Source organism: Vanacampus margaritifer, chromosome 20 (assembly GCF_051991255.1).
Source record: "Vanacampus margaritifer isolate UIUO_Vmar chromosome 20, RoL_Vmar_1.0, whole genome shotgun sequence".
Taxonomy (NCBI): Eukaryota; Metazoa; Chordata; class Actinopteri; order Syngnathiformes; family Syngnathidae; genus Vanacampus; species Vanacampus margaritifer.
This window is the reverse complement of record NC_135451.1, coordinates 7,705,743-7,718,281: the sequence shown is the minus strand read 5'-3', so window position 1 is coordinate 7,718,281 and position 12,539 is coordinate 7,705,743. Positions and strand designations below refer to the sequence as shown.

Here is a 12,539-nt window from a genome sequence, read left to right as displayed (position 1 = left end):
CTGCAACAGAGAAACACAGCATTAATTAGATAAAAAAAAAGATTTTGCCAATTAGTCTAAAACAATCCCACCAGCAATTATATATCTTGGCCAACAATATAATTTTGTATATATTTATACGAGTATGTCACAGAAGTTTGTAGACCCTTCACATTTCTGCAGTTATATCATTTCATGGACCAACACCAAATAAACTAGACAAAGCGCAATTTCTGCAGAAATTGAATGGAAATGCTGAGAAGCTGAATGCTATTAGCTGAATGCTAAGATTTTAATGCAGGTGCTTATGAAGTAAATTGAAAGATCATTTTTTAATTGTAGTGAAATGATAAATGAATAAAAAGAAATCTTGAACCGCAATCTGTCTAAGGTTTACCAATCAAAGCTCAGCCACTATCCGCTAAGCCACAGTGGACTTGATGTCATCATTGAAATGTGAAATGGTAGTGAAAGATGCCTTACTGAATGCCAGAGTGAACGTGTCATTAAAAATTCAATTAAACTCAGTAATTAAATGCTGTTCAGCATTTACACAATAACAAAAATTTAATTTATTGCCTCAAAATAATGCAAAATACAGTCATTAATAGTTAAACCCATTGCAACAAAAGTGAGTACACCCCTAAGTGAAAATGCCCAAGCTGAGCACAGTGAAACAATTTCCCTCCCAAGTGTCATGTGACTTATTCGCAGAGCTGTGCAAAAACGTTATATCGGCCCGTCATTGACGGATACCCGCCTTCCGCAATTTCGGCGAGTGCTTTATGACGCAAAGGCTCATAAAAATACACAAACTGAGAAGGACCGTCTGCACTGTCCCGGATCGACGGACATAAACCTGCTTCAGTCAATGCTCAGTGTATTTTTTTTCTATAAAGATGGAGAAAGCCCGCAAACAGTTTGCTAAAGACATGGAACCATGACCTGCGGTCTGATGAGACCAAGAAAACAAAACACACAAAATATTGACACTTTGGGGTGTATTATTATTATAATAAATTATTATACATTTGCACTACTGTTATATAAGCTGACTACTTTTCATTATGTCAAAAAGTCATTTGTTGAATGTTGTCCCATAAAGAGATATCATTAAAAATCCGCATTAATGTGAGGGGTGTGTTCACTTTTGTAACGGACCAGGGTCTGAATGGTGCTAGGTTTAAACAGATGGGGCCCTACCGCACATCCGTCTGAGAGGGCCTTAATGTAAGGGTTGTTATCGTAAGACATCTCCTCTTCATTGGCACCCAGGAAGCGCAGCGACTTGTCGTAGCTGTCACTGGTGGCGTCATGCCACGCCGCCGACTGGTGGCAGCTGTAGGTGAAGTTTTGCCTCGCCGAGGCTGTCAGTAGTCTGAGGAAGGTCATCTGCACCATGTTAATTGAATTGCCATCCGAGTCCACGTAGGAAAGCTGCGGAGAGAACGAAAGTCCGCGTGTGAGCGATGGAGCTCATTCTGCCTATTTTCAATATTATATGCTATATTATATTTAGCTGAGTCATACATCTTACCTACCTGAATTGAATTTTACAAATAATGAAAATAAACAACAAAAAAAAAAAGTTTTGTTCTGTGTGTTTAGCAGTCTAATAAAGTTTGTCCTTTATGCACTTGTAGGACAATAGTTTGATTGAGCAGGACATGAGTTGTTTACGGCAGGACATTTTTACGTCTTCAAGGGCAAAGTAAGGCCGATGGTAGTGTTTAATCAGGATTCTGCTGCTATTTCTTATTATAAAAAACATAACACTGAAATAATTGCAAGTAAATGGAGATTTTTCTATGTGGAATCATTAGCAGCAGTTTCACCTTCAATCCAATATCGACTGCAGCGGTTTTTGTTTTGTGCACAGCATGAGGAGGTCGATGAATCAAGAGAAAGACAAACTTACCATTTTACCACGCTTAAATTCACTGAACCATGACCCGGGAACTTCTTTAGGCCATGAGGATATTCTGACCTGTGGGAAATGAGAAAGTCATGGTACTTCTTCATGTTAGTTCCAATAAAAGCTTCTCATTTGTATATTGATTGCTATTGGTTGCACAAGAGTGTGTTGTTAGTCCTGAGGAAATGGCTTTTCACGCGTCGCGCAGGAATTCAGGGAAGAACATCATGGGTATAAAACGCAAAAGCGACTCACCCCGTTGGACTTTTTATCTGGATAGATGCAGGTTTCTCCCCCAGCAGTAAAGTTACAGTAGACTTTGAAAGAATCCCCTGAGCAACCTTGGTTTGGATCAATCCAGTATTCACCTGAAAATAATCCAAAACACTTGCGCTTTAACACTAGAAAACTCAAGATTCCGTAAGGTATGATTTCAGGTGATGCCCCAGTTAAGAATGATCTGGCTTTTGTGTGGATCTTTAGAGGCCCCAGAATTGAACCCTGTGGAACGCCATACGTTCCGTAATATATGCAAATTCATATCACACATATTCATCTGATCCTTTTATGTGTGTGTGTGTGTGTGTGGAGGGGGGGGGGGGGGCACAATAATACAATACTAAATAAAATAATAAAGAAATCACACGACATACCATCACAAAAGTAGAACCACTACTTTAGACGTTCATTCGTTCAACTACTGTCTATCATGAAAAATACTGGATTTCGACGTTTAATTTACTTTTTGGTACTGAGGTTCCTTGTCAACACTAATTGGAGCTATACAACAATATTTTTAATCCATGTATGATTCCTTTGAGTTCCTTAGAGTTGAAGTAAAAAAAAAAAATTAAAAAAAAAGGAAGCAAAAACATCTTGATTGGGACATCTATTTTCGAGAAAACACTAGTATATTTACGACATTATAAAGGGGCAAATTTGCGAGAGAAAAACTCACACTTACAAAGATTAAAGATTAAACTCGCAAATTTGCGACATTATAAAATGGCAAATTTATGAGAATTTTTTTTTTTATAAATTTTAAAATATAATGTCGCAAGTTTGCGAGTTTATTTCTTGTAAATTTGTGAGTCTTTTTTCTGTAAATTTGCCATTTTGTAATGTCGCAAATTTGTGAGTTTATTTCTCGTAAATTTCAGTTTTCTTGGAATATTATCCACCCTCTAAAATATATATATATATATATATGGCCCTAAGACACCGTCGTACTAATACAAACAAAAGTACTATATTCAAAACTGTTCATTTTGCTTTTTGGGCCTACCATTGGGAAATTCTGGATGGCAGAGTTGCAGGTCTTTGCACGTTCTGGCCGGGTTGTTCTGCGTGCCCATGGGGTATTTCATGCGCTCGATATCCTGTTTAAGGTTGTTGAGCGAGCCAAAGATGTCCTCCATGCCCTCTCCGTAGTCCATGAAGGTACCGGCCGCGTCCGACTGCATATCGCTGGAACGCTTGGTCTTCTTGGGGGAGCGGACGGGCAGCGGCTGGATGACCTCGCCCGGCGGGCCCTACGGTGTTTTTGGCGTAGAAGTCAAAAATGGAACCTGCTCTTAATTGGAACGCGACTGCGCAATCCGATTTACTCACAGGAGGTCCTGGAGGACCAATGGAACCAGTGTCTCCTTTACCACCAGCTCCACCCTGAGAGACAGACCAATCATGTTCACCAAGTTCCTAACCAGCTTTCAACCATATTTCAAATGATTTTACTCACAGATGAACCTTTAGCTCCCTTTGGACCTTGAGGACCCTGAATAAGAAAGGACGTCAGTTCGGCATTCACGCCACGGAAATCGAAATGATCCAATCATTGGACGGACTTACAGGTAGACCAGGAGGACCCGGGGGGCCGAGGGGACCCGCTGATCCACCGATACCCTAATAACAGATGAGCGAGAGGCAGCCATGCATTTAAGAAACAGTGAAGAGGAAAAGTATTACTGTGAGACTTGAGTAATGAATCCAAAGTTAGATAAGTGCATGGTATGAATATAAAACAGACAGAAAAGCTGTCAGCTTACAAGAATTGTTTTGTGAAATATCTATGGCCATAAATATATATATTTTTTAAATTTCACACTGCAGGCCAATTCATAAACTACTTACACCGTCTCCTTTGCTACCAGATGACCCTTGCGGTCCAGGCAAACCTCGGTCTCCCTTCTCTCCTTGTTCGCCAGGAGGTCCGATCAAACCAATTAAACCTGGATGTCCCTGAAAAAGAAATTAAAAAACACATCAACGTGCTCTTTATGATTGCTTTCCACAAAAATAGTATGCAAAGGGGTTACGGAGGCCGACGTTTCATTAGTATTCAAAATCGCTCTTATATGAAAAAAAAACAAACAGTTTGAAGTACAACAGTAATGGTTTTGAAATCGGTCTGCTCTAACCAGACATTAAGCACTCTTCCTCACACGATACTTTTAAACTGCTCTGTCTCAGGCCATCGTGTCAGTGTGTGGGAGGTAATTTTGATGCAGTAATGTGGGCTGTCACAATATCCTCGCTACTTCTATTTTACCAGTAAATTCAACAGAAGCATTGAGGGTACGATTAGAGTGATGCATCACACTACTGAATCCCATTAAGAGTTTTCCCTGTGTAGCCAATGTGGCCCAAAAAATAATAATTGGTGCATTTCAAGTCGTTATGACCGCAGCCAGGGCTGGACTGGCCATCTGGCATACAGGGCACATGCCCGGTAGGCCGACGTCCTTTGGGGTCAATGCTGTGCTATTTAATTAGTATTTTTCTCTATTTTACCCCAAGAGAGGGAGAGGACCATTAATCAATTGACAATATAAATAGCAAACTGAGCCAGCGAGATGATTTTTTTTTGTGTGTGTGTGTGTGTGACCGCATCCAAAGTTGAACCTTCAAGTCTTCAATCCAATCAAAAGCAACACTCACCTTTTCACCCTTGGAGCCCGGGTCACCTTTCAGACCAGGAAGTCCAGGAGGACCCTGAACAAAAGTAGAAATGAGTGTTAAAACAGAACCACTTGGAGCTTGAATAAAACATAAACATTGAAAAACAGAATGACCGAAGGGAATTTAGAAAAGGATTCAAGCTACTATGGATACATGACACACACTTGACACAACAAACGAAGGTGACGTGTACTAACCATGGGTCCAGGTGGGCCATCTTGCCCTGAAGCACCGGGAAATCCTTGTTCACCCTATGAAAAACACGGCGTCATTACAGCCTTGATATTTCTTTCTCTCATTTTTGTTGTCCATGATAGGAATTTCGTTGATTGACAAAATCTTTCAGGAAAAAGTTCATATTTGGTCCACAATGAATTTGATAACTTCCTTATTTTTCATGTAGAATGAATGCCTTTCAAAACTACTTTTTCCACTTGCTGTCGATTGAAGATGACATCACCTGTGCTGACGGAAGTAGGTAACGACCAATCATTGCTCAGTTTGCTGACCAAACCCAGAAAACAGGTGAACCATGATTGGATGTTACCAACTTCCTCAGCACGTTGTGTCATTTTCAGTTGACAGCAAGTGGAAAAAAATTGTTTTTAAAGGTATTGATTGTACATGAAAAATAATGAAGTTATCAATTTCATTCTGGACAAAATATTTTATACTTTTTAATGCTGAAAATGGCACAATGAGTCAAGTATCCCTTTAAATGCTATATTTAATATGATTTATATTATTTTTAATTGAATGGGTACACACTGAATGACCTCCTGTTTTCAAGCCAGTATTGTGGGGCTGCTCGATTATGAAAAAAAATATAACAAATAATTGATTATTCAAATGATCATTTATTTTTGGGTACAAAACAAGAAAATGTTTCAACGTAAAAAATATTGAGACAAATAAAAAAATACTTTGAAACACTATATTTACAGTATGTAACTTCTGGATCAAATAAAATTGGAAAAAAAATGTTATTTTAAAATGAAAAAGATGCAAATGTATAAATTAAAACAACTCAATATTACAATTAATAATCTCTTTTTTTTCCTCCCAATTTTGGCAGTTTTATGAGACAGTAACCTTATCTTATCGTAATCTTTATTTTTGTCAAGGTTTGTCAAAGTTCGCGATGTTTCCTAAACATATGCCAAACAGTTTTAATGGCCCTCTAAACAGTTGTAATGTAATTTCTTGGCGCAAGGAAATTTTGAACATTCAAAACTGCGACAAGAAAAAACATTTAAATATTTGGCCAGCGTTTTTACGAAACAGTCAGGAAATGTCATGTTTTCGAAAATCTTGTTCTTGCACTGTACACTCTTCTAGTATTTTAGTCAGCTATTAAATTATTCCATTTTATTTTTTTACAACCCATAGGTACTGCCTATAGGCAAATGTAAACCTCTAAACAATGTAAACATTTTTTTATTTTTATTAAGCCCCGTGTATAATACCCAACTGATACGTGTTCTTTTACTGTAAAAAAAAAAAAAAGAGTGATATTCACTACATTTTACAGGAGGTATAAGTGTTGGTATTCAGACTTACAACTGGGCCAGGGATTCCACGTAGCCCCTCTGGACCAGGCTTTCCGGCAGGTCCTTGAGGTCCAACAGGTCCGGTTTTACCCGCAGGACCTTCGGACCCAGCCTCACCCTGTGAAAAGACAAACGGGAAGTTGCTACAAATATGGGAAGGTTGTACTAGTAGTAGGTAAAAGTCACAACGTAACAACATCACTTCAAGCCAAGAAATCTAATTAAGTGTTTGTTACCTTGGCGCCCTTCTCTCCTTGTCTGCCTTCAGCACCAGCAGCTCCCGGAGGCCCCTGGGAAAGGAGGGCAGGATTGTTATTAAGCATTTAAACACATAATTGGCATTATTATGCAGCCGTTGTTTGCAGACAAGTGGCTGATTGTCTATGACACTTCGAAACATTTCAAAGCCCAGGATGCAAAATGTACAATGCATGGTGAATGGATGCAGGATCATTTGTCATTTTTTTTAAATACAGACCTCTAATAGTGAGTTTATTTACAAATATAAAACAATCATCAAAGACGTGTATAGTAATCCTTATTCTATTTTTGGACTTTTTTTTTCATGCGTCTGTCTTGCTTAGTTTGAGTAACTGGCAAATGGTGTTATCCGATTGGGCAAAAATTCTGCCTAGCAACATGCAACCAGGAAAAAAAACATCTCACCAGAAACCCGAAAACTGCTTCGTTGATGATCACTTATTTTTTTCAAAGTGTCTGACACTATCCAGGACAAGCCTGAGTACACAATTTCAAATGTCTGATACCACAGTGTGCTTGAACGCTACTTCAGATGTGTCAAGATCAATTCGAGTGACTTGGTTTTGTCAATCGTGTCCACACTGCAGGGTCATCCTTTTTTCGCTCCTCGTTCAGCCACCAACCTGCTCTACTCATGCGGCCATCCAAAATCAGAGTGGCTATTGATCAAAAGTCCAAATTGAGTCCTCTAAAAGCCGCATCCAGCTATGGCAGGCATGTTTCCTTATAAAGTATGTCATATTTTTAGACTTATATAGATTGCAGGTTTTGATAGGGATGGGAGTGAATAAATTGACAAATTGATATTGTGATAAAGGTGACAACCAAATAAAAATGACAGATGATATTAATGAGCAAAACTATATTACCGTTTGTTTCAAAAAAGAAACTAAGGAAGATCAGTTGTTTGGAATTGCCTACTTTATTTTATTACACAGTAGTGACCTGTGAAGTCTTACACTCAACAAATACTCTATATATAAAACTAAAACTAATAAAAACTAAACCAAAACAAAGCATTTTCGATAAAAATGAATAAAAACTATCAAACTTGCTCCATGTATTCAAAAACACTCAAACTAATACTAAAACATAAATAAAATAATAATAAATAATAAATTAAAACTAAGCATTTGTAGAAAATAAAAACCATCAAACTTGCTCCACATATTCATAAAACAAAGACTAAAGTAATAAAAAACAAAACTGAAGCAAAACATTTTTGAGAAAATAAAAACGAATTAAAAACTATCAAACTTGCTCCATATATTACAAATCTAAAACTAATACTAAAACTTGAAATAAAACTAAATTAAAACAAAGCATTTAGTGAAAATAAAAACTATCAAACTTGCTCCATATATTAAAAATATATTTTTAAAAAAAATAATACTAAAACTCATATAAACTAAAACAAATGTATTTAAAAATGCTAAAACTAATAAAAAAATAAACTAAAATGAAGCATTTGTAAAAACAAAAAAATTATCAAACTTGCTCCACATATTAAAAAAACTAAAAGTAATACTAAAGTAATAAAAACAAAACTAAAGCAAAACATTCTTGAGAAAATAAAAACAAATTAAAAACTATCAAACTTGCTCCATATATTACAAAACTAAAACTAATGCTAAACTCATATAAACTAAAACAAAACATAAAAAAACATGAAAACTTATAAACACTAAAACTAGTCCTAAAAACAAATTTAAAAAAAAAAGAGGAAAAAAATTGAAGTCTAAACTAAATATAATTTAAAGCTATTTTAACCTTGCTCCAGTTCAGTCGTGTTTAATTTTTAAGTATAATACAGTTATTTCAGTTAGTCCTTTTATGAAGATGGACAAAATTGACTGTGACAAACAAAATGACCTTTGTTCTGCCCACACACACATAAACATCGTTGTGATAATGGAGTACACTGTCGGATTCTAATGACTCTCCCTAATTTCACCCGGTGAGATACATTTAATGATTTTTATTTATTTATTTATTTTATTCCATTTTAAGTTACCCAAGCGACTTTTCCAATCCAGAAAATTACCACCTCATTTTCCTCTAGCATGAAGACTCATATCTGAAAAAGCAGCTTGGTTTCACGCAGATATCTCATTCATGATACATTGTAAAATGAGCTTATCATCCCGCTACGAGTAAATGGCTTCATTTGACAAGGATTCCCAGAAGACTGCTATTAACAATCCAAAAAGCATAACAACCAAAAGTGACCGTCAACACCTACTCATATTCAGTTTAACACTCCTTGAGGCAACTCGCATATCCCGTTAGCAACGGTTCCACATCCATGTTATGAATCTGCTTTGCCGCAGCTGTCAGACAGCAGCATGGAATCAATCAAGTGTCACACTTGCAATGGCTCTCATTTTGACGAGGATTTAAAGGAATCAAGGATCAATTTCTTCATAAGCTTTTTATCATTTCTTTTGGGTAGGAAAAAAAAAATCTGGATTTTGAAATGCTTGTTTCCCATCAGACTTGAGAGCGTGTTTCGTTCACAGTGGCATTTTCTGCTTCAATCTCCACCTTTTTGCTATCCCTGTTTTATTTTTGAATGAAAATGAATCGGCCATGCTCGAGTGCAAGCGTGACTAGAGCGAGCTCGTGAGGAGGAAAGGCACTGCCTCGTTTATTTCAAAACACCATATGACACTTGACACGCGTTGGCTCATGGTAGACAACTACCAGGGCCGTACTGAAAATTATATCATCAATCGCCATTAACTTACTCTTTTGCCAGGAGGTCCAGGTGGGCCAGCTTCCCCGGATGGACCTGGGGGTCCCTTGAGGTAATCAAAGAAACTCAATGTTATTTTATAGCAATAAAATACAGTGAACTCCCGTTAATCGCAAAAAAATTAAACATTATAAATACATTTGAACACACACAAAATTGCAAGCATAACATGTACAGAAAATATTATATGTATTATAGTGCCTGTGTGCCTTTAAGAGGTGGAGCCTCTGTGTATTGGTGTATATATAAATATATACACACACAAATTCAAACTCCGCAATATATATATATATATAAACAACTTACCGCTTGACCAGTTTCACCATCCTCTCCCTTCTCTCCCGATTCTCCATCTGTACCCTAAAAAAATAAATAAAAATAAAATATGTTGCACATGTCAAATCAGTGTGAAATATCAAGTGAATTTTGCCTGAGGATTTCAATACTCACAGCAACGCCTGGCTCTCCGGGAGGACCCGTGTCTCCAGGGAATCCAACGGGACCCTTTTAAAAGAGACATTGAAGGAAAAGAGACCAGATTTGAAGGTGTTAGTTGGTTAGCTAGTTAGCTAACTAGCCAAATTAATGCTAGTTAGCTTGCATTCATTTTTTTCTACTGTGCCTCTTAGATCTCAATTCAAGTATCAGATTTGACAATACTTACAGGGTTACCCTTCGGACCATCATCTCCTGGGGGTCCTTTGGCGCCAGCGGGTCCAGCAGCACCAGGAGGTCCTGCCTCACCCTTCTCTCCTCTCTCCCCTTTGGGTCCCTGTCACAATTGGGGGGGTAAGTCAATATTTTGTGTGATGGGATACTTGGAACAGAATGGAGTTAATATTGATTTGGGATTTTACCAAGTTATGAATATTCATAAGATTGGATTATCAACCATTGTGGCCACAAATAAGTCCACTTTCCTTATCTATAGAAGTAATCATAATGTTTTGTGCAAAATCAATAATTTTATGATGGGGTCTAAAACAAAAGCCATCACTTTAATGCTGAACTCCTAATACAGGCATTATGATGCTATGTTTGAATGGCATTGTGCTGTTTACAAAATAGAGATGACATACCCCAGTGCCAAGCTCTCCAGGTGGCCCGGGGTTCCCAGCCTCACCTTGTTCACCCTGTCAAAAGATAAACCTCAGTGAGTACATTTTTTCTTGTACAATTGAGGGCAGTGCACCATGTTTTGACTCGTACCTTCTCTCCCACTGAACCCACTGGACCCACACCTCCTGGAGGGCCTTGTGAACCCTGTAATACAGAGAAACGAATTCCACCATGGAGATCTTGAACGCTAAAGCTAGCTAAAACCAAGCTAAATCCACTAATGATTAATAATTGTTGAACATGGCCACTTTTTTGTCTACATTTTTTCAAATGGAATCATACATACATCAGCTCCACTTGGACCCTGAGGACCTCGAGGACCGGGGGGGCCAGGAGGACCCTAACAGGCCGAAAAAGAACACAGTTGTATATATACTGTATTTTCAATATGTAAAAGTAGAAGTCGTATTGCTTACCATAGGGCCAACATCACCGTTCTCTCCCTTCTCACCAGGAGGTCCTGGAAGTCCCTGAGGATATATTTACCAAATATATATCATACAACATCATATCTATACAAAATCTCCTTCCGATTGCAATTGATCTCTCAAGCTAAAAAAAAAAAAAAATCAAGTTCCGTGTTATAAGTCATACGAGGTGTGCATTGCTCTAAAACTGAGTGTACTTGGCAGTCAATTCTATGCGTGACAAAACCTCCCTGCGCAACAACGCATTCTGAATCCTCAATGTTGAGGTCTCATCTCATCGGTGTCAAGTTGTCCTCCGAGATTAATTCGTTAGTGGTCTAATTATGCAGAATGCTAAATGTGATAAACACAGAGAGAGACGAGTGGACAAGGTAGGTCTCTGCAATTAATGGAAAGTCGGTAGGAAGTGAATGAATCCTATTTAAAAGTCAATTAAATGCAACCCAGTGCAGAGTAACTATGATAGAATTGATGCAGTAATGTAAAAATATTTCCCTCCAGAAATATCAAACAATGTCCAAAATCACGAATACTATGAAAATGGTTTCACAATGACTGAGAAAATGAGTAAATGGCTCTAACCTGTAGGCCGATGGGACCAGGTGGTCCAGGGAAACCTCTGGCTCCTTCATCACCTTTCTGTCCAAACATACCCTGCTGACCCCTTGGTCCAGGCTCTCCATCAGCTCCCTTGGAACCCACACATGTATACAGTATATAACACATGCTCAAAATGGCAGTTTAATTCATAACAAAGCGGGTGCACTTACAGCAGGACCTGGGGCACCGATGGGACCTTGAAGACCCGCTGGGCCAGGAGGACCCTAATAAACATTAAACCAAAAAACAACAACAACATGAATAGTTATGCCTAAAACATATCCAGAACCAGAACCTACCTGTTCTCCTTTATCAGCTTTGCTTCCTTTCTGGCCCGGCTCGCCAACCTCTCCCTAGCAAATATACATAAAGATCAGTCTCAAATCTATATTTACAGCAACTGTGGTTAAAAACCGGCATGTGGCTTACGAACCTTATCACCATCCTCTCCAGGTGGACCTTGAGGTCCGGCAGGTCCGGGCAGACCCACAGGACCCTGGACGCCATCACGACCAGCTGGACCTTGAGGACCTTTCTCACCCTAATGCAATAAAGACATTTGTTGGCATCCTTTTTAAACAAAGATAAGGAATTAGTATCAATCAGTACTCACAGGTGCGCCTTTCTCTCCAGCAGGACCTGGGGGACCTTGAGGGCCAGGTCTACCAGATAGGCCGATTGGACCTGCTGAACCAGCGGGACCTCTCTCACCAGGAGAACCCTTCATGAAGAGATCAGTTTGGTTTGGTTTTGTTATCTGTTTATTATGTACACATATTTATTATACGAGCATATTCCTCCATACAAAATGTCATATTAGCTCATGTGATCTCGGCAGGAGTGATGGCATGAATGTAAATGTCTACTCTGCTGCATTTCAATTATTAAAAGATGGGAAGGCTGATGTCATCGGAAAGGTCCTGATGAAAAACTAATGGCAATTATTCAACACATAATCCTCAACAAGAGCAACG

The 12,539-nt window shown here is 38.3% G+C and overlaps 1 protein-coding gene across 2 annotated transcripts in view; it reads right to left on the bottom strand.

Moving 5' to 3' along the window:
* col11a1a (collagen, type XI, alpha 1a) overlaps positions 1–12,539 on the bottom strand; it is a 63,228-nt gene that overhangs the window by 1,257 nt on the left and 49,432 nt on the right. For both annotated transcript variants that reach the window (XM_077554429.1, XM_077554430.1), the window contains 25 exons: positions 12,179–12,286; positions 11,999–12,106; positions 11,865–11,918; positions 11,736–11,789; positions 11,548–11,655; positions 10,954–11,007; positions 10,824–10,877; positions 10,628–10,681; positions 10,498–10,551; positions 10,083–10,190; positions 9,869–9,922; positions 9,725–9,778; positions 9,411–9,464; positions 6,639–6,692; positions 6,413–6,520; positions 5,050–5,103; positions 4,832–4,885; positions 4,025–4,132; positions 3,743–3,796; positions 3,633–3,668; positions 3,506–3,559; positions 3,180–3,426; positions 2,150–2,262; positions 1,898–1,966; positions 1,183–1,416 (listed from right to left, as the gene is read on the bottom strand). In XM_077554429.1, coding sequence (XP_077410555.1) covers positions 1,183–1,416; positions 1,898–1,966; positions 2,150–2,262; positions 3,180–3,426; positions 3,506–3,559; positions 3,633–3,668; positions 3,743–3,796; positions 4,025–4,132; positions 4,832–4,885; positions 5,050–5,103; positions 6,413–6,520; positions 6,639–6,692; positions 9,411–9,464; positions 9,725–9,778; positions 9,869–9,922; positions 10,083–10,190; positions 10,498–10,551; positions 10,628–10,681; positions 10,824–10,877; positions 10,954–11,007; positions 11,548–11,655; positions 11,736–11,789; positions 11,865–11,918; positions 11,999–12,106; positions 12,179–12,286 — 2,103 coding nt within the window. The remainder of the gene's footprint in view (positions 1–1,182; positions 1,417–1,897; positions 1,967–2,149; positions 2,263–3,179; positions 3,427–3,505; positions 3,560–3,632; positions 3,669–3,742; positions 3,797–4,024; positions 4,133–4,831; positions 4,886–5,049; positions 5,104–6,412; positions 6,521–6,638; positions 6,693–9,410; positions 9,465–9,724; positions 9,779–9,868; positions 9,923–10,082; positions 10,191–10,497; positions 10,552–10,627; positions 10,682–10,823; positions 10,878–10,953; positions 11,008–11,547; positions 11,656–11,735; positions 11,790–11,864; positions 11,919–11,998; positions 12,107–12,178; positions 12,287–12,539) is intronic.